The sequence below is a fragment of the Mesocricetus auratus genome, unplaced genomic scaffold, assembly GCF_017639785.1.
Source record: "Mesocricetus auratus isolate SY011 unplaced genomic scaffold, BCM_Maur_2.0 Super-Scaffold_15014, whole genome shotgun sequence".
Lineage (NCBI taxonomy): Eukaryota > Metazoa > Chordata > Mammalia > Rodentia > Cricetidae > Mesocricetus > Mesocricetus auratus.
The window spans coordinates 29,646,899-29,672,884 of NW_024429186.1; the positions used below are offsets into that span (position 1 = coordinate 29,646,899).

At 47.8% G+C, this 25,986-nt stretch overlaps 1 protein-coding gene across 3 annotated transcripts in view; it reads right to left on the reverse strand.

Moving 5' to 3' along the window:
- Window positions 1–25,986, reverse strand: part of Adck1 (aarF domain containing kinase 1) — a 95,197-nt gene that overhangs the window by 51,713 nt on the left and 17,498 nt on the right. For all 3 annotated transcript variants that reach the window (XM_013123539.3, XM_005083993.4, XM_013123538.2), the window contains one exon: window positions 4,945–5,148. In XM_013123539.3, coding sequence (XP_012978993.1) covers window positions 4,945–5,148 — 204 coding nt within the window. The remainder of the gene's footprint in view (window positions 1–4,944; window positions 5,149–25,986) is intronic.

Genomic DNA, 25,986 nt, shown 5'->3' on the forward strand with positions numbered 1-25,986 from the left:
GCAGATGCACACTGAAGGTTCACACTGCGGGTTCACACTGAAGGTACACACTGCAGATACACACTGCAGGTTCACACTGCAGGTTCACACTGCGGGTTCACACTGAAGGTTCACACTGCAGGTACACACTGCAGATACACACTGCAGATGCACACTGCGGGTTCACACTGCAGGTTCACACTGTGGGTTCACACTGCAGGCTCACACTGCAGGTACACACTGCAGGTTTACACTGCAGGCTCACACTGTGGGTTCACACTGCAGATACACACTGTGGGTTCACACTGCAGGCTCACACTGCGGGTTCACACTGCGGGTTCACACTGCAGATACACACTGTGGGTTCACACTGCGGGTTCACACTGCAGATACACACTCAAGGTTCACACTGCAGATACACACTCAAGGTTCACACTGCGGGTTCACACTGCGGGTTCACACTGAAGGTACACACTGCGGGTTCACACTGCGGGTTCACACTGCGGGTTCACACTGCAGGTACACACTGCGGGTTCACACTGCAGGTTCACACTGCGGGTTCACACTGAAGGTTCACACTCCGGGTTCACACTGCGGGTTCACACTGCGGGCACACACTGCGGGCACACACTGCGGGCACACACTGCGGGGTCACACTGCGGGTACACTGTGACAGCCTCGCTCCTGCCACCATGTTTTACCTTCATGAGGGACTGTGCCCTCAAACCGAGAGCCAAAATAAACCCCTTCTTCCTGACATTGGTTCTCACTGGTATTTACCACAGCAATGATAAAAGTAACTAAGACAGTTCCGGATGACCTAAGGTCCTCCCAGAGGGCCCTTTCTACTAGAGGTAGAATGCCATGAGTCCAGGACCCTTTAAAACACAAAACGTCAGAGAACAAAACAGTCAGCAGCACAGTGACTGCGCCTGCCCCCTGCATGGTGAAGAAAATAAAAAGAGCCTGAACCTATCCTCAGGGCACCCCTTGGCAGGAAATGGCCAAGGCTCCACTAAACATCCCTGACTTATGAACTTAGGTGCCATCTGCTGGTCAAAGGAAGTACTGCATTTGGACCTGTGGCCCTTAGGGTGGTCAAGGAACTGAGGTGACTCAATCCAGGCCAAGGTCACTTCTGAGACAGCAGAAAAAGTCCCTATCTCTTTAGGGACCAGCTTTTGGGCCTCCTCTTATTACTTTCTGTTGCCTTTAACTTAGCCAAAGGCCCCCAGAACTCTTCTAAGCCAGTCCCTATGCAAGGATTAAACCCTTCAATGACCTTTTCCCTACACTGATAGATAGGGTCACCTGATGTCAAGGGGCTGGGACTCATCTGGAACCAGTGTAACCATGGAGTTAAGAGTCCAGGGATGCTGTCACCTCCATCTTATGTGCCATCTCTATAGTGGAGATACCGTCTTAGACCAGCCCTAACTACCTAGATCAGGAAATGGCTTGAGTACACAGTTGACTCGGGGACTCTGTGGCTGGGAAGGATCCTGAAGAAACGCATGGAGGAAGCACCCTCAGCCCTGCCTGGCCCTGCTGTAGTCTGAGAAGCAGGCACACTCAAGCAGTCCTTGAACTTGGGATGACCTTAAAACCTAGCCAAGAACTGGGGAGCTGGAAAAATGGTGATACTCGATATTCAGCTTCTTCCGACTACATCCTGGAAACTAGGGAAGGAGCCCGGCTGCCACGGGAGGGGGCAGGAATCAGTGCAGCCCATCAACACTATCCTAAAAGAACACGTTCTTCCCAAGCAGTGTCATGGGAGGGGCTGGGGGAGGAGGGAGTACAAAGTGAGTGATTTCCTCCGCCCTCACACCCCTGCCTCCCACACAGCCCCTTTCCCTCCTCTCTGCCCACAGATGAAAAAGTGTGTCACCAGAGAGCAAATGCCACCTTTCCAGGCGGTGGGGGGACTATGATCCCCAGCAATGAGGGACAGCCACTCAGAACTATGGCCTGGACCACAGTCTCATTCTCTCGGGAGAACTACAAGCAAACTAGGACAGTAGCCATACAGCCACTAGGCTCAAGATGAGCTAGAGGAGGCTGGAGAAGCCTGAATACTCAGGAGAACCTTCCGACCCCAAACACCCTGCAGCCAGCTAGTTGCCCCACCATGACTATTGACTGATTTGTCACCTCCCTCTGCCCTGGCCTGGTCTAGAAGGACCTCCCTCTGCCCTTGTCCCACCCCTCACCCAGATGCTTCCAAGGGTTAATCTTCTCCTACCACCCCTCCCTCACACCCACCCCTGCTGAGCCGCCACATGCTAGCAAGGATCCTCTCAGCACTGTTATTACAGAGAGTTACTTTGTTTTAGCTTGGGAGGGGGTGAATCTCCCACTGTTAGAATCCAGAAGCCAACATTCGCAGCAAGAGGCAAAGGCAGGCAGGCTAGCAGCATGCCAACCCTGTCCGTGCTGCTCAGGGGTTCCTCTGTGCAAGCCCTGATCCTCCTAGCCTCCAGCTTTCTCCCTGACTCCAGCCCTAAGTCCAATCTGCCTTTCATTCCTTCTCTCTCCCTCTGGAGGAAATGTTCCTTAGAGCAAGGCAGTCTTGGAGGCATCTGCGCCTGACCCCAGCCTCAAGAGTCAGACCCTGCAGGCCAGGCCATCACTGATACACAGCACCTCCTTGTCTGGGTGCTGGATACTTAACGGAAGTCTGTATGCCGCCATTAACGATGTGACTTACTAGAGGCGCATACAGACTTCCTCTTACAACTTCCAACTCCACATACTGGTGGGGCGGGGAGACAGGACTGATCCTTATCCAACCCCTGCCCCTCTTCTCAGTCTTGCCTTGCATAACCCAGGACAGCTCATTTGCTAGTAAACAAAGACTGGGAGCTACCAAACACCTTACTATTCTGGTGCTACAGGTCCAGGAAAAATGGACTGTCATGGTCTTCATCCCTGAAGATTCTTCTGACTCGTGATAGCATGGCCTGATTTCCAGCAAGCCACGCCACACTTGGAGGGTGCTAAGTTATGTGGGCCTGATACAGATGGTCTGAGAAGATCAAAGACTTCCCAGGACAGCTGCTGCTGTTTATATGGGATAAACACCACCTAGCACTCTGCCTGGCATTTGCTAGATGAATGGACAGATGGACAACTGGCCTAGAATCACTTGGCAGGTAGAGAATATAGAAAAAAGCATTGCAAGCAGAGCAGGGATCGAGGCCACAGGCACTGGTGCACACAGTGAGACGTGACCAGGGGAGCACAGGACATCACGAGCATCACAACACCACCCTCTGTCTGCGGTCCACTGTCCTCTACGATCTGAATGTGCCCCTACAAGGCAGACACTATGGTCTTTCTCATTTTACAGATGAGGTACCACTGTCTGCGGTCCACTGTCCTCTACGATCTGCATGTGCCCCTACAAGGCGGACACTATGGTCTTTCTCATTTTACAGATGAGGTACAAGAACACATAATTTGTGCTGGGTTCAAGACTGTGGCTCCAAAGCCCTAACTCTGGTCACCAGGCCTCTGCCACACTGAGGCAGTCATAAAACGGGTAGGTGGTGGGGACTCTCACACTGTGTGTGTGTGTGTGTGTGTGTGTGTGTGTGTACCACACAGATACAGGTACCTATGAGACCATCAGATCCTAAAGTTAGAGATGGCTGTGGGATTCCCAGTTCGAGAGCTGGGTACCAAGTGGTCCTCTATGAGATTGGCAAGCACTCCCAAGCACTGAGTCATCTCTCCAACCTCCAGGATTTTAACTTAAGGACAACTGGGAGGCACCAACCATTACAAACCAACCTCAGAACAGGCATCAGGTGACAGCTGGACTTTAAGATCATGCTCAGAAAACTCCAAAAGACACAGCACTAAGTGAGGGGAATAAGGATTTGGCAGAGGTCTTGGAAGGGATGCTCAAGTTACAGCACATGGTGTTTAAAGGCTGGGCCTGACCTGTTGCTCAGTTACCCGAAAAGGGCACTCCAATCCCTCTCTGTGTCCAAAAACAGCCAGTGAGGGTCCAGGAAACCAATTTAGAAAAAACAAAACCTCCCTGCAGGTCACCATCATGAAGTTGAAGGTGAGACAAAGGGGCCTTTCCTTCCTTTCTGTCACTCCAGCGCACAGAATGGACATGAGAACTTGAGACCTGAGGTCGATTCTAGTGCTTTACTTTAAGGAAGTCTTTCACTTGTTTGTTTTTTTGTTTTGTTTTGTTTTTCTTTTTGAGACAGGGTCTCACTATGTACTCTGGCTGTCCTGGAACTCACTATGTAGACCAGGCTGGACTTGAACTCACAGAGATCCACCTGCCTCTGCCTTCCGAGTGCTGGGATTAAAGGCCTGCAGCACTATGTCCAGCAGGAAGCCTTCGGATAGTCAGAGGCCACTGGCAATAGATGGAAGAGGTCCTTGGACAACCAGCAGCTAAGAGAGCAAGCGCCCCATCCCTTGGAGATCAAGGTGGATAAGTGTCTACCAGAAACATTCCAGAGAAACCAAGGCAGTGAACTGGATGGTTTGTTGATAGCGTCCTAGTGCAATGAGTTTGCCTTCAACCCTCAGCTGCAAAATGGAGTCAGTAATAGTTCTCCCCTCACATTGCTGTGAGGACTGACTGTGGCAGCGTAACACACGACAGTGACAGTCTGACCAGTGTGCAGTAAAGCCCCAGGAGCTGACAGTATTAGGTCAAGACACCCAAACCTTCTTAGATTACCAGCCAACACTGCTGAATATGGACATCTCATATTTCGGCTAATACATCTTTTACTGATGGTCACTGAGGTCCCTTCTAGCTTTTGGTTTAGCACTGAATCTTGCTGAGACGTTTGATTCCACATCAGGGATGACTCTTCAGAGCCCTAGGCCCAGGCAGCAGGCCCTTTTGTAAAGGCTCACTTTTGTAAAGGCTCACTTTTGTTCTGGTCCCTCCCTGCTCTGCCCCCTCCCTGCTCCAAAACAAGGTACCTCCTTGCCCAGGTCTTCCCGGATGACTTGTCGGACCTCTTGCATGCTGCTCTGTGGGGCCTGACTGTGCAACACCTTCAGCGTGCTGGTGTACTCCTCTGGCAGCAGGTAGTCCAGAGCCCCCAGGTGCTGGCCCACCTTGATGAAGGTGCCCCGGTTGGCACAGCAGAGCTCACAGAGACGTCTGGCAGAGCGGAGGTGCACCTGCAGGAGACAGGCAAGTCAGAGAAGTGAGAGCAGACTGGTCCCTGACAGTATTCCCTTCTTCTGCCTCTCTACGCAAACACCTCTGTTTACTCCCCAGTGCCAAGGGCAGATACACATATACACACATACATGCACTCACACATACACACTCACACATACACACACACACACAAGGGCAGATACACATATACATACATACATGCACTCACACACACACACACAAGGGCAGATACACATATACACACATACATGCACTCACACACACACACACAGACACACGCACATGCACACATGCACATGGATAGACAAACGCATGAGAATGCACACACACAAACATGCGTAAACACCCATGCATGCCTGCACACACACACATACACACACACACGAATGCATACACACATGCAAATACACACACTCACGAACATGTGTATACACACACACTCACACAGGCATAAAGTGCACACACACATATGCACATGTACACATACATGCATGCACACATGTGCATTCACACATATGCACACACATGCATCCACGCACACATGCACACACATAGACACACGCATGCGTGCACACATGAGCATGCGTGTACACACACACACACACACCTCTCTTTTAATCTTCTACCTTACTGGTCCCCAGAGCAGTCAATGCTAATCTCTCACTGAGGCCAGCCTCTGCACCCAGTCTGATGCTTCCAGTCTCCTCCCGTTCTATCAAAGCTTAACTGGTTGGAACCTCAGTCCCCACAAATGAGTATTCACAGCTACTAACCAAGACAAACATACTGACTCCTTCAAGGGTATACTGAGTTAATACTTTTGCCACCTACTCCTCAACCATCTAGCACTTCGAGTTGTTTGCAACTCTACCACTGACAGGATGATAACAGTAATAATAGTAAATAATAATAACTACTCATATATATCATATTTTTTTATTCCTCAAAGCAGTTCAGGGAGGCAGAGTTGATACCTTTAAAGACAAGAAAGTCAATTGTCTTATTTAGAAAACAGAGATAAATATCCAAGGAAAGGCTACAAAACACTCCAAATCTAGGGCTCTATTCCCACACATGGAGCAGACAGCTGGGCAGGTTACCAATGATGAGACTGTCCTACTGGAGTTGAGAGGAGTCCCTACATGCACCTAACCTGGTCCCCCTGAGTCATCAGCCCAGCCCAGCTAAGGGTCTTGAGATCAGGCATCACATCCCAGAGTTACAGACAGTTGTGAGCTGCCATGTGGGTGCTGGGAATTGAACCCGGGTCCTCTGGAAGAGCAGTCAGTGCTCTTAACCACTGAGCCATCTCTCCAGCTTTGGAGCTATAGCTTCTAAGGAATGATGGGCTTTGCATGTAATTTAGGAGACAAGGAGTCCCAGTGTGCTATGGAGACCTGTTGTCTGCTTCTTCCACCAAAGCAGCAAAGGAGTTTGAACCCTGAAGATGAACTTACACTTCCAGGTGCTAAGAAGAATAATGATGCAATTAGCAATAAGACCATGTGAAGAGTTCACACGGACGGAAGAAATGCCTTCCTGTATAATTAATTGCCAGGTGAGCACACTGTTCCTTTAGATAGTGGTTCTCAACCTGTGGATCATGACCCCTTTGGGGGTCAAATGACCCTTTCACAGGAGTCGCCCAAGACCATTGGAAAGCAGATATTTACATTACAATTCATGACAGTCACAAAATTACAGTTATGAAGTAGCAACAAATATAATGTTATGGTTGGAGGTCACCACAACATGAGGAACTGTATTAAAAGTGTCGCAGCATTAGGAAGGTTGAGAACCACTGCTTTTGACAGTAAGAAGAGAACCCCGGGACTGGAGAGAAGGCTCAGCAGTTAGGAACACTTGCTGCTCTTGCAGAGGACTTGCTTTGGTCCCCACATGGCACCTCACACATCATCTGTAACTCCAGTTCCAAGGGATCCAGTGCCTTCTTCTGACCTCCATGGGTTCTTGGCATGCATGATTCACATCCACACATGCAGGCAAACATGCAGACACACGGAACAAGTAAAATCTAAGAAAAGAAAAAGAACCCTGCAGCCCTGAACACCCCTGTCCCAGCTCCAGGCTGTCTTCAGGCACACGGGAATCCATCCATTTCTAACCCTGATGTATGGCTCTGATGCCCATCGCAACCCATTCCAGGGGAAACCTGTGGCCCTACGACAATCCCACCCCTCAGTGGAACCCTCCGGCCCTGATTCAGACAGGGTCCTACTGGCACCAATGACAGTGTTCCCTCTATCAAGAAATAGGAAGAAATAAGTCCCAATGTGGAGAGTGACCCTGGAGGAGTTAGAGTTGGGAGGCAGGGAGAGTCTCTTGAGAAGTGAGAAAACGGGGATCTGGGGATGCAGTTCTTCTGGCAGAATGACTATCTAGCATCCATAAGGGCTTGGTTCAATCCCAGAACCACAAAGACCTGAAACCAGGACAAAGCTGGCCAGTGCCAGACAGTGGAAGGACATATGGGGCTGGGTTATATGGGGAGTGGCCACAGCTGGTCAAGGCTAAGCCGCAGTTCTGAGAGGAGATGATGTTTCCGGTATAAAGCTTAAAAGCACTGTGGGCAAACAACCCTGAGTGTGTGAGTACCAGTGTAGGGCAGTGGCCGGCATCAGGTGTCCTGCTCAATCACACTCCACTTCAATGTTTGAGACAGAGTCTGTCAGCAAAGCGGAGCTCGTCCATTTCTCTAGGCTGACTGGCCAGTAAGTCAGGGAGACAGGGACCCACCTGTCTCCCAACTCCCCCCAAGGCTGTGTTACAGATGCATATCACCACACCCAACTTTTTATGTAAGTGACAGTAATCCAAACTCAGGTCCCCATACTTGCACAACAGGCATATTGCCAATTAGGACATTTCCCCCTGTCATGAAAGGTTAAAAAAAAAATCTTAATAAATCAAACCCCTTAAGTGGGACTCTCTGCACTGCCCCTCAACTATAGATCCACCTCTCCTTTGATCCCAAAGCTAGGTACCAGGTTCAGGCAGTGGGGGGATTCTCTGAGGTCCAAACAGAGGCCAGCATTGCCCTTAACGGTTCTAGTATCCAGAAGAGATGAACAGCCAGGTGGGCCAGGTATTGCTCACCCCAGGACCTCACAGGTTAGCAGTGGCCCATACCCTCCACTACCTGTGGTCCCCTCCTGTAGCCCAACCAAGACACTCCACAATGTGTTGAGCACCCAACAGGCTGTCCCTACAGATTAGCTGGCTGTCATACCCACTAACAAGCTCCTCTGCCAGCCAGCAGGCTGCCCAAGAGGTGGCAGCTAAGTTCTCTGCCCCATCATCTCCAGGATATATTTACAGTTACTGCCGTTAGAACATCATTGGATCTCTTTTAGGAGTTAGCCATCTTTCACTACTTAATAATTCTTTACATTCAGTTTCCCCTGTTCAAATTACTTATGTAATTAGGAGCCGGGTGATACACAGCGCCAAGCCCTGAAATTTAATCTGCAATGATTAAGATGAAAATTGAGGGACTTTTCAGATCAAGAGAACTATTGAAGGCACAGTTTGTGTGTGTGCGCTCATGCAACTATGTGTGTGCATCCTGAAGGTTGCAGCATGTGTTTCTGTGTATGCTCGAATGTTGTGAGGTGCCCTCGGTATGTGTGCGTGCACATGTATGTACATGTGAGTGTGTCTGTGTGTGTGTGTGTGTGTGTGTGTGTTGTTGGCAGACCTATCCACCATGTTCTTTAAGCTAGAGTCACATCTACATGACCCTATTGTTTTGAGTCCTTACAAAGCATTGGCCTCATCCTGTCCAGCCCCTCCACAAGCAAACAGAGTTCATCGTCCCTCACCTATAGCTTGAAACAGTGACAAATGGATATCTCTTGACAAAAAAGGGATGGCCGCCTTCAAAACAGTCTAAGCAATACAGGGATCCTTGGTTCACCCAAGGCCAGAGAGGCTAGTCAACCCTGACCCAACTATTACCTGCACATCAGTTCTTGGGTACAGAGGTTATATATGTCTATAATACAGTCTGTGTACCTCAGGGTAAGCTACCCAGACACCAAAAATGTAGACTCATGATGACAAAGATAAGTCATATACTCACAAAACCAGGATCCATGAAACTGAGTCAGCACCTACTGTATATATCACCCTCATTTCTACTAAAGAAGCCCTGAGGTCACTGTCATCCAGCTACACACACACACACACACACACACACACACACACACACACACACACACACACACACACTGCTCACAGACAAGGAGCATTGCCACTTACAGAAACTTAAAATATTCTGTTATAGTAAAACACACACACACACACAAATGCTGTTTAACAGAGTAGCACTCAGACCTCCAAGAGTCCCTGCTCTGCTCCAGGGTCCACTGTCCTTTTGGGTCAGAAACCAGACTCATTCTACATTCAGGAAAGTTCCTGACTTAGTACAAAGTTTCTGGCTTTCAGTCACTCCACTTGGCACCACATGGTGTTGAGCCTACTGGTAGCACGGAATCCATGGAGGAGTGGAATGCTTCTTTCTTCCTGGGACCATCTCCCAGCCATACACATATGCTTGAACAAAGCTTCCAGGAGCTCCTGATCTCTTCACCCTCTTGACCCCAATCCTTAAGCACACATCCTTGAGCTTACACACACACTCACAGAGAGAGGAGGGGGAAGGGAGGGAGGGAGGGATGGAGGGAAGGAGGGAAGGAGGGAGGGAGGGAGGGAGGGAGGGAGGGAGGGAGGGAGGGAGGGAGGGAGGGAGGGAGGGAGGGATGACTTGATAGATAAGACTGCACAGTCAACTTCCTGTGACATGAACATGCTCTGGCCTACTGCCTACAGAGTAGCTACTGTGCAGCTGAAATGGGCTAGTGTGGCTGGGCAACTGCATTAAGTTGCTTACAAAGAATCATTACATGCAGTGATTTTTAAAGAGCTAGTGGCTGCCACAGTGGACAACTCAGGCCCATCAAAGAGCTGCAGCTATAATCAATGCAAAAGCATCCGTTCGGTACCCTGGTGTAAGTACACACATGAACACTCCATCCAGATTTCTATTTTGGGAGGGGTGGAGGGTGTAACCTTGGCTGTCTTGGAACTTGAGACCAAGCTGGCCTCGAACTCAGTTTTTTTTAATCTGCATACTACTCTCCCCCACCCCATGTGTCTCTCTATGTGTATCCCTTTCCCCTCTCTGTCTGTCTCTCTGTTACTCTGTCTATCTGTCTCTCTGTCACTGTCTTTTCTGTGTCTCTGTATGTGTGTATCACCAGCCAGTGGAGGCTCACCCAGTAGACAAGGCTGGCCAGCCAGTGGAGGCTCACCCAGTAGACAAGGCTGGCCAGCCAGTGGAGGCTCACCCAGCACACAAGGCTGGCCAGCCAGTGAGCCCCAGCGGCTCTACCTGTCTTTGTCTTTCATCTCACCCTCACTGGGATCTCAAGCACACACCACGAAGCTCACCTTCTTACACAGGTTCTGGGGGTCAAATTCGAAGTCTCACACTTGCAAGGCAAGCCATTTACCACCTGAGCCATCTCCCCAGCTCCAGAGCACAGATCTTTGATATGTCTATAAAGATTTAATAACCTCAGAGCTCAGTGACCTCAAAGTCTCACAGTCAGTAAATTAGTGGTAAAAGCACGATGTGGCCTTCATCCGTCAGATACCCAGCCCTGTATCCTCTGCACCATGGTTTGCAGTGGGGATGCATGGTCTCTGCATAGAAAGACTACAGTTACTGAGCTGTGGGCATATGTCCATCAAGCCAAAACTTTCAACAGCAGGCAGCAAAGGCAGCTGCCCAGTCACTCCATGTAACAGGCTCTTAATGGGCACCAGGTTAGGAAATGTGCTGGCCCTGACAGTTGGATCCAGTGTATACGTTTCAGATGGCTACAAAAGATGTATTCATTCCTAACCAAACAAGGGGGAATCATGTGACTTGCTAATCAATGGCATTGACACTAGAGTCAGGAAGACTTGGGCCCAAATCCTATTTTGCTACTTACGTATCATCAAACCTTGACAGAACCTTGGTTTCTTCCCAAGCAGACAGGGGGCAATAATTATGCTCACCGCAGTGATTAAATGAAGTAATGGATAAAAACCAAAAAAGCCCAGCACCAGGTCCAGCATATAGTCAATGCTCAAAACTTAGCAGAAAGAGGCAGAGGGGAAACAATCTTCCCATTGAGTGAAATGCCTAAAAATTAATAAAAACAGTTCCCAAAAGAGTGGCTGAGAAACAGTTTTTAAAATGTTAAGCACCCATCCTGTGATCTCCCACTCTAGGGAGATCCTATGCCTCTGGCCCCTGCTGGCTTCTGCACTCCCAGACAGGCACACATACCCACTTGCAACCCTGACTAACACAAACATAATTAAAAATAAAATAAATTTTAAAAATGTTAAGCATCCTTAGCCATCAGGAAACTGACAAAACTACGTTGAGATTTTATCGCACCCAGTCAGGATAGCTAAGATCCAAAATACAGTCGGGCGGTGGTGGCGCACGCCTCTAATCCCAGCACTCAGGAGGCAAAGGCAGACGGATCTCTGTGAGTTCAAGGCCAGCCTGGACTATAGAGTGAGTTCCAGGACAGCCAGGGCTACAAAGAGAAACCCTGTCTTAAAACAAAAACAAGAAAAAGGAAAAAAAATCTGAAACACAAATGATTGCATGGATGCGGGGAAAGCAGGAACCTGCATTCACTGCTGGTAGGAGTGCAAATGCAGCCACTATGAAAATGAATGTGGGCGTCTCTCAGAAAGCTGAAAATATATGCACACATGTACACATGATTCAACTATCGCTTGGGCATACACACAAAGAGCTCTGTATCCTACTACTGAGACATGTTTATTGTGGCTCTGTTCACCATATCCAGTAAATGGAAGCAGTCTGGATGCCCAGATGAATGGGTAATGAAAAGGTGGTATATCTACACAATGGAATATTGCTCAGCTACTAAGACAGATGAAATTATAAAGTCCATAGGCGACTGAGAAGAATTGGAAACAGTCATCCTGAGTGAGGTGACCCAGTCCCAGAAATGTAGAGGTCACATGTTTTTCTCTCACTTATGGATATTGGCTTTGAATCTTTTTTTTTTTTTTTTTTTGGTTTTTCGAGACAGGGTTTCTCTGTGTAGCTTTGAAGGTTGTCCTGGAACTTGCTCTGTAAACCAGGCTGGCCTCGAACTCACAGAGATCCGCCTGCCTCTGCCTCCCGAGTGCTGGGATTAAAGGCGTGAGCCACCAATGCCCGGCTAGCTTTGAATCCTTATATATTTGTGTCCCACTGGAATACCCACAGAGATTAGGAAATTATTAACAGACCATGAGAGGGGCTTTCAAGAGATGGGAGATAGACCGTGCTGATGCAAAGGATTCAAAGGGAAAAATGGGACAGGAAGGAATAAATTATGGTGGGGAAGGGGAGGGTGGGTAGAAGAGGGAAACTGGGGAGGGAGGAAATAACTCTAAAGACTTCAAAAAAGATCATATGGAAATCTCCTACCATAGAATCCTCCTAAAATATATCTATACACATACATAAAAAGAGTCAAGATGGAATTACCCTACAAGGGCAACAGGGCCCCTACTAGACACCAGAGACTAATAAATCAAAAGCCCAGTGCTAGGAATAGTTTGCTTCTCTTGGAGCTGTAGGCTAGTGAGGTTCCATAGACCCCTAAACAGTACAGGTTATTACAAGCACTACTGCTTGCCCTCCAGAACGTGACAGCAAGACCCTCTTGCTGAAGAAACTGAGTCACAGAACATGGAGAAATCAAGCTAGAACTAACCGGAAAGTTTTTCCCCTACTGGCTAGCTTTCATTGTGCTGCAAGGTGCTATGCACACTACCAGAGGAGAAAAGTAATCATCAGTCTTACCTAGGTGTGAAATCTGTGAGCTGCAGTAACAGTCTATCTGGCAAGACATGCATTCTGGTGAAAAAGGAGTACAATGTCATGGGAGTAGCCAACCGCTTTCTGACTGGACTTAGGGTCCGCTACACAGGAGGGAACCCACACTTGGCAACATTATCAAGCCATGCACCATGGTGAGAAGGCTCACAGACTGTAGGAGGGAACCAACTACTGTTATTCCACTAAATGTAAATAGCATTAACCCAATTCCTAATTACCTGCCATTACACTCATAGAGTAAGGCATCTCTCAACCCTCATCAGAAAAGCTTCTGTTTGCAGTAGATGATGATTGACACAGAGACCCAATGTGTAGAGAATAAGAGACTGACAATGACAGTCCTAAGTGGAACAAACGTGCCACACCTCCAAAGGCTCAGAGATCCTTGTGGAAGAGTGACCTAAAAGAGTTTAAGATCCAGAGGTACTGGGTGACTACAAAGAAGCATTGTCTTCTGGACACAACAAGGTAAGCACACATATGAACTCACAGTGGGTGTGACATCACACACAAGTCCTGTGCAAGCCCCAGCCAAACCAAATCCCATCACAAGAGAGGAAGTGGACACACAGACCCAGCCCTAGCTGAGCTCTTGGCAATTCTTTGCTTTGGAAGAGGAAGAGCCAACACAAAAATGCCCTTTGGTGGATTAAAAGAAAAGAGTTAAGTGAGAAAGGAAGGGGATGGATCTGGAAGAACTGGGGGAAGGAGAATGAATATGATCAAAATATGTGTGAAATGCTGAGGAACTAATTAAATAATGAATAAAAATGTTTTTAAAAACACAAAACAAACAAAAAGCCGTGCATAGTGACACACACCTTCAATTCAGCTTTTGGGGAGAGGGGAGGCAGATCTCTGTGAGTTCGAGGCCTAAGCTTCACAGAGACCCTGTCTCAATAAAGAAAAAACAAAACAAACACACACACACATCCAGTTTAGCCCACCACACACACACACACACACACACACACACACACAGTCTAGCCCGCCACATACACATATCCAGGCTAATAGACCGGGTCCCTACAACCTAACAAAAACAAAAGCTACTTTCACAGACTGTCACCTAAACTGTAAAGCATCATAATACAAGAAATGCAGATCACACCTGTGACACATGCCCCATAATCCCAGCACATGGAGGCTGAGGCTCATGAACTTGAGTCCTATCGGGGTTAACTAGAGAGTTCTAGGCCATCTCACAAAAGGAAGGGATGGAGCTGCGGGGGAGGGGGGGGAAGGAGAGAGGAAAGAGATAGAAACACACATAGAAGTGGAGTATTATTCTAAACATATAGACTTCAGGGTCCCCTCAGAGAACTCCCAATTCCTGCCTCTACCTTTAACATCTGGTACCTATTTGCTCACTGGATCCCAGTTGCGCCCTTGCCTAGTACCTGGCTTCACTGAGCAGCTGGATGTATGGGTGTGATGCCTCCTCACCGAGATCCCCAACACCTGCCTCCCATCCCCACTGAACTATCACCCAGCAGCTGGCGTGGTCTCCCTGCCCAGGCTCCTTCTTCCTTTTCCCTCCCAGCTCAATAACACGCCTTATGATTACCTCATTACCACCTTGCTGTAAAGGCTTTTAATCTGCCTCATATTAATTAAAAGCATTGTTATTCGACAGCTTGGTCTGTGGTTTGAGAGGGGAGACAATGAATGGCTAATAAGATAAACTCAGTGCCGATTAATTGCTGATTTGAGCCAATGGAGCAAAGGCCCAAGCAGGACCGTTCTCTCTCTCCCTGTCTGAACCCCTGGGAGCGGAGGCCCTACTTCCCCAAACCTGGCAGAAAGGTGCCAATATCAGACTGAACTCACAGGGGCCTCATCAGAACTGATCAATGTCTGGGAATGTCATGAGACAAGTGCCCCACAAAAGACAGGAAGGAGTGGGAACGGTGAAAGACAAAACCATAGATTCCAAACAGAGCCAACTGAGTCCCGAATGTGATCAAGTATATTGTATGCATGCCTGGCAATGTCATAATGAATTCATTGCACTGTATACTACCATATGCCAAAGAAGATGAAGATGAGCACCAAGACAACAACAGCAATGAAAAGCAGCAGCATCACCGTGGGCAACTTACAGAACTTCTCTCAACTCAGTTTTCACATCCATAAACAATAGCTTCCTCGGGGAGTTGCTGGGAAGGGAAATCGGATATGTTCTGCTCTTAGTCAAAGCAGGTATTCCTATACTTGTTGTAAGGGAACCTGGGAAGTGTTTTAAGCACGTGTGGTAAGATTCATGAACACAGACACAATTATTATGAAGGAAAATTTAGAATTTTTCATCACAAATCCCTAGAAGTCATGGCATGCCACACAGGGCCACATGGGAAACTACCAGGGTGGGGAGAAAGCAAGGGCAAACGTCTTTGTTGTGGGTTCTATAGGAAAGATGGGTAAGGCAGGACAGTTTAGAACTGGCTGGTTTGAATCATTACTGCAGACTCTGGGGCACAGAAGCTATGCCTAGCGATCTGGGACTTGGTCCTGGACATTTAGAGCTAAGGGAATGTGGCATGAGTGTACAGGCTGGGTGGAAGTGGTTGGGGATTAAGTACTCTGCATCAGTTGGTTTGTATGTGAAAGTCAGTGGAAGAGAGGCACTAGCTCTCTCAGAGTCAGTTATGGAGAGGAAACGCCCTTCTACTGCCTACAGGGACCTAGGACTTCAAAGCAGTCAAAGATAACAGAAAATTAAACAATAGCTGGTCTGATCCTCTAGCTTTACTCCCTGGGAAGTCTCCTCCAGCTCCATACACTGTGGGCACAAAGATCAATGTCACTACCCAGACTGCTCCCCTGCCTTGAGCTGAACAGATCCAGTGGCCTCTCTGACATCACACTAGTGTCCAGTAAGTGCCCCAAACAAGGTGTGTGCTTCCCACCACACCCATGACCATGAAACATGATCCCCCACCCCAGGCTTCCCCACCTTAGGAAATGGCAACTCTAAACTCGGAAGTCGCCCAGGCCATAGACCTTGATGTTCCAAAAGGGGGCTTCTCTTACCTTCACATTCGGAACACAAAGCAGTGGTTTTCAAAACCCTATGTGTCATGCAATGAAAGTAGAAAGAGGGAAGGTAAACCCAATGGTGGTCCCAATTAACTGCAGTCTCCACGGAAAGGACCATTGAGTTAAGGAGATGGAGTTCACAGGGCAGGAGAGAGAAGTAAAGGATAATAATAAAAGAATATTGGCAATCTGCACAGGGTCAGACCCTGGTCCTCAACTTAGGCTGATCAGCACACATCCATGCAAAAACTGCCTGAGCCCAGAAAAAGAACAACCCCAGAGATTAGAGTTAAGTACCAGGACTTACATGTGACCTATTCTTACCATCCAGACTGGTAAAGTCTCGTAATTCACTTGGGATACTGTTCATAGAAATTCCAGCCTCAGTAGCTAGAGATAGCATAAATACTGACTCATTCCCAATTAACAAATATTAAAGCAAGACCTAAAAAAAAACTATCCCCCAGAAATTCAACAATTCCCCAGATCAAATTTCAAGAAAAATCATTACAAAAATACATAACACCCACAAAGATAAAATGTGATATCTAACATCTAATGGAAAATTAGCAGATATGCAGAGGTTCAAGAAAGCACGTGTCATGAGAAGAGGGACAAATCATCAAATAAAATCAACTCAAACCTGAACTGATGCTACAGTTAGTAATTAATAACATTAATGCCAAGCCTGATGTATTTCCAGCTCTCAGGGGATGATGCAAAAGGATTCCAAGGTCTAGACTATAAAGTGCATCTAAGCCAAGGTAGACGGATTGTGAGTTGGACAGTCTGAGTGCATAATGCCACCACACTTACATGGCATATTTAAACAGAAGTTAAAATAGATACATCCCCAGCTCCTTCTATAAGTTCCCTTGGCAGTGATGTTTTATTGCAGCACTGGAAAGTAACTAAAACAAAGGAACTCATCATGTAATTCCAGCACGCATGGAACATGCCACACAGACCAGGCTGGCCTCAAAAACACAGACATCTGCCTGCCTCTTTCTCTTAGGTTCTGGGATTAAAGGCTTGTGTCACTGTGTCTATCTGGCTTTCTTTGAACATGGGTTCTGGGAATTGAACTCAGGTCCTCATGTTTGCATGCCATACACCATCTCCCCAGCCCAATACCTGTATCATAATTGGGAACAGAGTTTTAGACTGAAGGAATCAGTCTCTAGTGATGGAATTAAAACTGCTGGCAATCATTTAGGGAGGTACGAACCAAAGACAGTTGTCCCAGGATCCCTGGAATCCACACAAATGAGCTGTCATGACAGCAAGCACTCAGCAAATGAGTTGCAAATTTAAGAGACTAACGATGTTATTGCTGGCAACTTGCAGTTCCCCTGCCAAAGAGCAAGCCTGCCTCCACAGATGCCCACAGGAGCTGGGGACCTGTACTCTTCAATCTGGAAACTATCCATTTGGGAGCCTCATGGCCAGAAAAGCTGCAGAGAACCCTTCCCTCCACCTGCCCCTTAATCACACACGGTGAGAAGATGCATAATTAATTTGTTCTCACAGTTGCTCTGTGGCCAGAAGAGTAAGGGCATTTCTGGAATAGCAATTACAGACAAGAATAACAAATGCTAAGGCCATGAGCAGAATAACACGACAGCCAGCCTGCCTCCCATCCTGTCTCTCAGACTTGGGATGACAGTCTCTTCTCATATCTACACAGCCTCGAGTTCTCATGACTGATGGCAGGAAACAAAGCTAAACCTGCTGTAAAATAACCCTGCTGTGCACTATGACTATGTATTATTCTCATTGTTAAAAAAGAACTGACTGGTTGGTAGCCAGGCAGGAAGTATAAGCGGGATAGCCAAACTAGGAATTCTGGGAGGAAGAAGAGGAGAGTCAGTGGAGTGGCCAGGAGACACAGAGGGAACAAGACATGCTAGAGGACAGATAAATCCACAAGCCACGTGGCAATACATAGATTAATAGAAATTGGTTAATTTAGGTTGTGAAATCTAGTTAGCAATAAGCCTGAGCTATTGGCCAAGCATTTGTAAATAAAATAAGCCTCTGTGCTTGGTTATTTGGGAGCTGATGGCAGGACAGAAACTTCCTCCTACACAAACCCCAAAAGATGTAGGCAAGAAGCCTCACTCTTAGAAAGGGCATTAGGTGGGGAACCTAGGGCAAAGTGACGACAGGTAGCAATTAGATGATGTGATTGCCAACTTGGCAGGGTCTAAAATCAACTAAGAGACATACTTTTTCAGAAGAATGACCTGAGGGGGAAGACACTCCCCAAGAGTGAACAGTACCTTCCAACAGCAGCCCAGATATAAAGTGATCTGAGGAAACGGCACAGCTGCTTTTGCCTGTCATCCTTTGCCAACATTAGAACCCAGTTCCTGGGGCCTTCCTATGAGAACTGAGGATCGTTGGGTCCCGGCAATCTTCCAGGCCTTTGGTGCCAGCCTGGAATTGCAGAGGCATCTGTCCTCCTGCACTGAGAAGCTATGGGGCTCTCAGACTTTCCAGTGAGTAACAGCCACTGTTGGATTAACCAACCTGTCCACATCAGCCAGTCCAATCATTCCACTCTGGGCACAGTCCTGCTCTATGGTCTGCTCCTCTGGAGCAGTGGTTCTAAAACCTGTGGGTCGCAACCACTTTGACAAACCTCTACCTCCAAAAATATTTACATTATGATTCATAACGGTAGCAAAATTATAGTTATGTAGTAGCACTGAAAATAATTTTATACTTGGGGGTTACCATGGCATGAGGAACTGTACGAAGTGTCATTAGAGAGAGTGAGAACCACTGCTGTAGAGAATCCTGACTAATACAGACAACATTAATGCTTGCTAATCTCATTGCATGTACTAATAACACCATGATTCCTTAGCAAATTATCCTGGTTTAGAGACGTAGACATAAACTAAAATTACAATTTAAAGTTCTCTAGCAGTAAGCAAACAAAAGAATTATGGCAGCATATTTTAGGTGGAGGCGCCAGGTACAACATTCATTTTATTACTCTCTGTTCTTTGTGACAACACTTGGAATTTTTCATAGGGAGATTTGTTTTCTTAACAGATCCAACAGCAGTTCACAGGCTTGCAGGGAAAAAAAGAAGGTTGCTAATAACCCGCGATCTTGATAATGAGATTAGTGGCATTGCTCAGGTGTACCCCGGTAATCTCCACAGTTCTTAGAAGTGAACGACAAAGGCAGAAGAGAACCAGGGAGACAGCAGCACAAGAACTAGACCAGATGCTGTTGGCTCTGAAGATGGGGAGAGGGACCACGAGCCAAGAAATCTGGGGCATCTCTAAAAACCAGAAAAATAGTCAGGTGTGATGACACACACGTTTAATCACAGCAGAAGCAGGGGCAGAACAATCTCTATGGGTTCAAGGCCAACTTGGTCTGCATGATGAGTTCTAAGCCAGCCAAGGTTACCTCGTGAGACCCTGTCTCCAAAAAGAAAAAAAAAAAAAAAAGAGCTGGATCCTCCTCCAGAGCTGCCATAGGAAACACCACCTCCATTTTGTCCCACAGAGAATCATTCTGGGCTTCTCACCTCCAGTGCCCCAAGTCTGTATTGTTTTAAGCCACCATTCAGTAGCAATTTGTTACTGTAACCACAGGAAACTAACACAGTGGCTGTCTTGAACTACTTTATTTCTGAATTTATGTTTTTAAGTGAAATCTGGCAGTGCAGGGGAGTCTACACTAGGGGATTTAGCTCACCCATATTCTCTATCCTTAGGATGGGCTCTTGGAGGCTATTCCCATGTTCTGGCACACTGGCTGTCTCAACCCCAGCCTCCCTACCTCTGCCCTGAAATCCCTGAAGCTCCACCCAGGGTGGCTTGCATTCTGCCACTGCCTTGCAGCCCTGCAGGGAGCCTGGTACAGGCATGAGGTGAGTCAGAGTCACACAAGAGCCATATGGCATCTATACCCAACCATGGCTCCAATGACCACAGCAACGTCAAAAGGTCACGTGACAGGCATCTTCCACCACTTTCAGATGTAGACCCTGGTCATGTACTAGCATGGAGGCTACAACCTCTTGAGAGTACCCATTATCAGTGCAGCAAGGTAACACAGACAAAAGGAAGGAAACAGGCTCACCTACCCCCAGCCAAAGCCACTTTTGCACAGAGCCTCAGGAACTGCAAAGCCAGCTCTGACAGCACCCCTCCCCTAGCTGGCTGTTGGACAGCTCTTCAGACACAGCCCAGGTCAGAGCTCTTCTTAAACCACCCTCGGTTGCTTTTATCCCGTGACTACATTTTATCTCCTTTAAGACACTCAATAAGAGCTCAAAATATCTTGCTCCTTCCCTCGACAAACTCATCTAAGAATATACACTGAGCCTACTGTGCCAAGTGAACCAACACAGCAGCAAGCAAGAGAGACCAAGTCCTTGTCCTCTTGGAGCAGATGCTCTTGTGAGCTCCCAGCTGTCAGTCACCTCTTGCCCCTCAGGAATGGACCAGTGTATACCCAGCATCCCACAGGGTGCCTGGCATACCAGATGCTCACTGAGCAGTGGCTGCTCCATTGGGTCTATGAATATTCATCCTTGGATACTCTGCCCAATGATGAAGCATAGCATGGAGATGTCCCCCTCATCATATAGATGGTCAGGATGGGGATCCATCCCTTAAGGAAAGGCTTAGCAATGGGTTGAAATGGGGAGAGAGGCCATACCCCAGTTCCCAAACTACTTTGCCTTAAATTAGCCTCAAACATGTGCCACTGTTGTCAGTCAACAGTTTATTTGTATATTTAAGCAAAATTATTCCGCTAATTGGACATATGTCTTGTGGTTCTACGAGGCAGAATCTATTAAAAAGTCTTGCTGTAACAGGCAAGGGCTTGGAGAGGAGCTTTTATTTGGGAACAGGAAGAGTGCTGAGTGGATTTTAATTTGGTAGAAAATAGCTGCTTGGGGCCACAACAGGGGTGAGAAGCGGGAATGAAGAGCAGCCTGCTCAATGGCTGCTGTCTTAACAAGCAGCCGGCCACCTTTGCAGCTGGAACACTTCCCTCCACACTCCGTAAGTAAGATCGCACCGCTCCGCAGTCCCGTTTTAGAGGTGTGGCCACTGAGCCAAGCCTACCACATCCATCTTGCCTGCCCAGGTACCAAGCTGTCCTCGATGCCCCTGAGGCCTGACCTCCTGAACACATTGAGATGGGAGAATCCTGAAATCCAAGATGAACAGACCAAAAGGCTTCAGAAGAAACAAAGGCATGGAGGGCAGGAAGACAGTGGAATGTCAAGACTTAATAGCCCATCCTCTCTGACACAGCAAGCAAACCCACACCTGTGTGACTGCAGGCTTGAGGAGTCCTGGGTGCTCCCAGTCAGGAAGTGATGGCCACAGGTTGAGGAAGGGCCACACTGTGCAGCTCATCTGAGCTCCTGGGGTGTGCTGAACAGCAGCCTACCTCCCCAACACACACACACACACACACACACACACAGAGAGAGAGAGAGAGAGAGAGAGAGAGAGAGAGAGAGAGAGAGAGAGAGAGAGAGAGAGAGAGAGAGAGAGAGATGCAGACACATCCTAGACTAGCCTATGGAACCTAAAATTGTAACCTTACTTAGAAAGAGGACTTTTGCCAACATTGCTGGAAATTCTCAAATGTGCTCAGCCTAAACCACCTGGGATAGGAGGGGAACGTGTCTAAGCCCAATGACAACTGTCCTTCCAGGAAAGAGGGGAAAGTGGAGGTCGAAATTAGAGAAATGTTCACTGACTACTTGGACCTTTCAGAGGAGGTCAAAGATTCTTCCCTGGGGCCCCCAGAACCAGCACAAGCCTGTTAGTTCTTTGACTTTGGACTTCTGTCCTCTGGAACTATAGAAGGATATATTTTTGTTGGGTTAAGCCACTCATTTTAAGTCATTTGTATACAATCACAGAGAGGTGATTAGCTGTGGACCCCGAGACAAGTCATTTAACGAGCCTGTGCCAGAGTTCCTTCATCTGAAAGGGGACTGACTAGGGAGGAAAGGATGGGCTGGAGGAGGGACACAGGAGAGATCAGTGGGAAGGGGAACAAACAAGAACAAAACATAATAACACGTGTGTGAGGATGACATTGCGAAACCTTTGTAGTCTAACCTAGGAAATTCATTTTTCAAGTTTCTTTACATTGAGAACAATGATATCTACCCCTCTAGACTGTCTGGGAGTTAGAACAGGTGACAGAGCCCTACCATCATACCTGTCTCGCGACTGCTGTTCGGGTACATGTGAACACCTGCTCTTAGCATCCCAGAGCCTGTCTTCATCAGGCTGGGATGCATCTAAATTGGGCAACAGCTGGGTTTCTGCTGAGGGCCTTGAATAAGGTGCAGTGTCTATGCATTTCTCTCTGGGGAATAGGACGATCACTATGCCCACCATCCCATGGAGCCAGAAAACAGGGACATCCTGAAAGCAGCCCCAAGGGTCTAGGCCGTGAGAAGGCCAGCGACTACAGACATGTCCACACAGGTACTTAGCTAATGCAGGTGCCCCTGACAGTCGGATGCAGCATTCTTGCCACCAGAAGTGCAGGGGCCTGTTTCACACCACTCCAACCACACCCTTTGGAAAGTGATTGCTGCTTCAGAGCCGCGGAAGAAAACCCAACTCCAGGCTTCCGGGAGCCTGATGCAGTCCCAGGGATTAAAAGGAGAAAGCAAAAAGGAGAGCCAGGAGACGAGTGGAGAGAGAGTGGCCAGACTCAAGCAGAGGAGAGGAGGTGGCAATGGCGGGTGGGTGCCAGCCAGAGTCCAACCCAACATCCCCTACAGATGGTTAAGGCTTGCTTCTCAAAGGTGGCCCTATGCAGGTGACAGCGTGAAACAAAGGGTTCAGTAGGCAGGTGTAGGTAGTGCAGGGAACGCTGTTAGCATATACATTAAAGAGGAGAGAGGGCCAGCAAGACGGCTTGTCAGGTAAAGGCACTTGCTGCCAAGACTGACCAGTCCAATCCCCAGGACCCATATGACAAAAGGAGAGAACTGACTCCTACAAGACACACACACACACACACACACACACACACACACACGAGCACACACATGTGCACACATGAACACACACATAAACTAGTAAATGTAATTACTTAAAATTTTAAAGTGGGCTCTTCTCTGCAGAGACGCTTAGGAGTTGTCGGACAAGTAACCACAAGAGCTTGATTGTAACTTCCAGCACATCACCTACACTACCACACTCCCTACCCCATGGCCACACAGACATGCTATCAAGGTCACACAGATACATCTTTAGAAGGGAAAGAGAGGTTGTCTACCAACGACAGTTTATGCTGCAGAGGATGTGGAGAAAGAGGAACACTCCTTCACTGCTGGTGGGAGTGCCAACTTGTACAGCCACTTTGGAAATAAATATGGAGATTCCTCAGGAAAATGAGAATCAATGTACCACAAGACCCAACAATTCCACTCTTAGGCATATACCAAAAAGATGCACATCCATACAACAAGGACGTCTGTTCCACTATGTTCATAGCAGAATTATTTGCAATAGCCAGAACCTAGAAGCAACCTAGATGTGCCTCAACTGAAGAGTAGATAGAGAAAATGTGGTACATTTACACAATGGAGTACTATTCAGTGGAAAAATACAATGAAATCTTGAAATTTTCAGGCAAATGGACGGCACTAGAAGAAACCATCCTGAGTGAGGTAACCCAGTCACAACAAGAGAAACATGGTATGTACTCACTCATTTATGGATTTAGACATGAATCAGGGAAGTGCCAGCATATAATCCCACTGCCAGAGAGTCTGGGAAACAGAACCTTCATCCAGTGACTAATGGAAGCAGAGGCAGATACCCACAGCTAAACACTGAACTGAACTCCTGGAATCCAGTGACAGAAAGGAAGGACTGATGAGCAAAGGGGTCAAGACTGGACTGGTTTAACCCATAGAAACAGCTAACCTGAACAAGGGGGAGCTCATGGACCCTAGACTGATGGCTGGGAGGACAGCATGGGACTGATCCAGACCCCCTGAAGGTGGGTGTCAGTGAAGAAGCCTAGGTAATCTATGGGGCCTTGGGTAATATTTATCCCTGGCATACAAATGGACTTTGGGTGTCCATCCCACAATAAGGGATGGTCTCTCAGCCTGGACTCTTGGGGGAGGGCCTAGGCCCTGCCCGGGATGAAATGACATACTCTGGAGATCCACCATGGAGTGTCTCACCCTCCCTGGGGACTGGAGTGGGGATTGGGAGGGGGGCTGGGGGGCCTAGTGGGGAGGGCAGGGAAGGAGGGGAAGGAGAAGGAGCTGGGATTGACATGTGAAGCAAACTTGTTTCTAATTTAAATTTAAAAAATGAAGAAAAAATTTAAAGTGGGTACTAGAGAAGAGAAATGACTCACTGGTTAAGAACGCTGTTGCTCTTGAAGAGGACCCAGGTTCACAATCACCCATAACTCCAGTTCCACGGGATCCTGTGCCTTCTTCTAACCCCAGCGGACACCAAGTACACACATGACCACATACCCATACGCGCAGGCAAAATATGCACACATAAAATAAAATAAACAAGTCTAATTTTTTAATTTAAAGAAAAGAAAAAGAGTTCAAAACTAATTTTACCAATATTAGTTCTTCAGTGTTTCCCATGCTTTAGAATACAAGGTCTTATGCAGCTATGACAAAACAAAGTGCTACTAATGGCCACAGTCCATGGGCCACTAACCAGCCTAGATGAGGTAAGAAGGCACTGGCATGTTCTGGGGCCTACAGAGAGGCCGCCACCAGTGAGCCCAGGCTCCAGGGGAAAGCTGCAGCCCCACCATGCTTCACCCCAAAGGAAGGCAGTGTCCCCTAGGTCCCCCAGGATGCACCAAGGCCCACTCCTGCCAACCAGTCCCAGGACTAGGAAGGCTTCAGGGCCCCTGCAGACATCTGCACTGATCAGCCGTGTTAAGGAGACCTGGGGACATAGAAGGCCAGAAAGAGGTTACCTGCTCAATCACAGACTGCCTCCCTCACCCCAGAGAACCAATCCTCAGGTGACCCCACCCCAGCACAGCACATGCGGAATTTATCACAGTGCTGAGAAAGCCAGTCACAGAGATAGCAAGGGTTCGATTTCCCTTCTCTAAGCAGAATGTTCGCAAGCAAATGCTCCCGATAACCACGGGGAGCAGAAGAAGGGGGTCTTTGGGGCTCGGGGTGTGAAAATGCACTGGAAAGCATCCACACCAAGTGGACAGGCACCGCATGTGCAGAGGAACAATTACACAGTCCCCACGCTCCAGCATGCGTCTACGCCGCCCCCACTCTACTGGGAGCCAGTTGCTGATGGGTCAAACACAGTCAACACAGCCCACAGAGCAGAGCCCTAAAGACAGAGCTGTCTTCCATGCCTGCTTTGCCTGCCCCAGAGACACAGCAGGAGTGACTGGAGGGCTCCCTGCGTAGCTTCTGAGCTTCACACAGCACCTGGCATAAAACAGGTTAGTTCAAGTTAGCTGGAGGAACAGTTAAATAGAAAAATGGTTTGGGTCGGGTGTAGTAGTACAAGCCTTTAATCCTAGCGCTCAGGAGGCAGAGGCAGATGGAAATCTGTGAGTTCAAGACCAGCCTGGTCTACAAAGTGAGTTTCAGGACAGCCAGGGCTACACAGCAAAACCCTGTCTCAAAAAAAAAAAAAAAAAAAAAAAAAAGGAGGAGGAAGAAGAAGAATGGTTTGGGCAGGACGGTGCTCACATCTCAGAGACTATTCCTGAAGAACCACATATACCACAGTTCCCTTTTGTAAACCAAGATCCTTAGAATGCTTTTTGAATGGCCATCCCTTCTGTAGGCTGGAGAGAGAACTGTTCAACG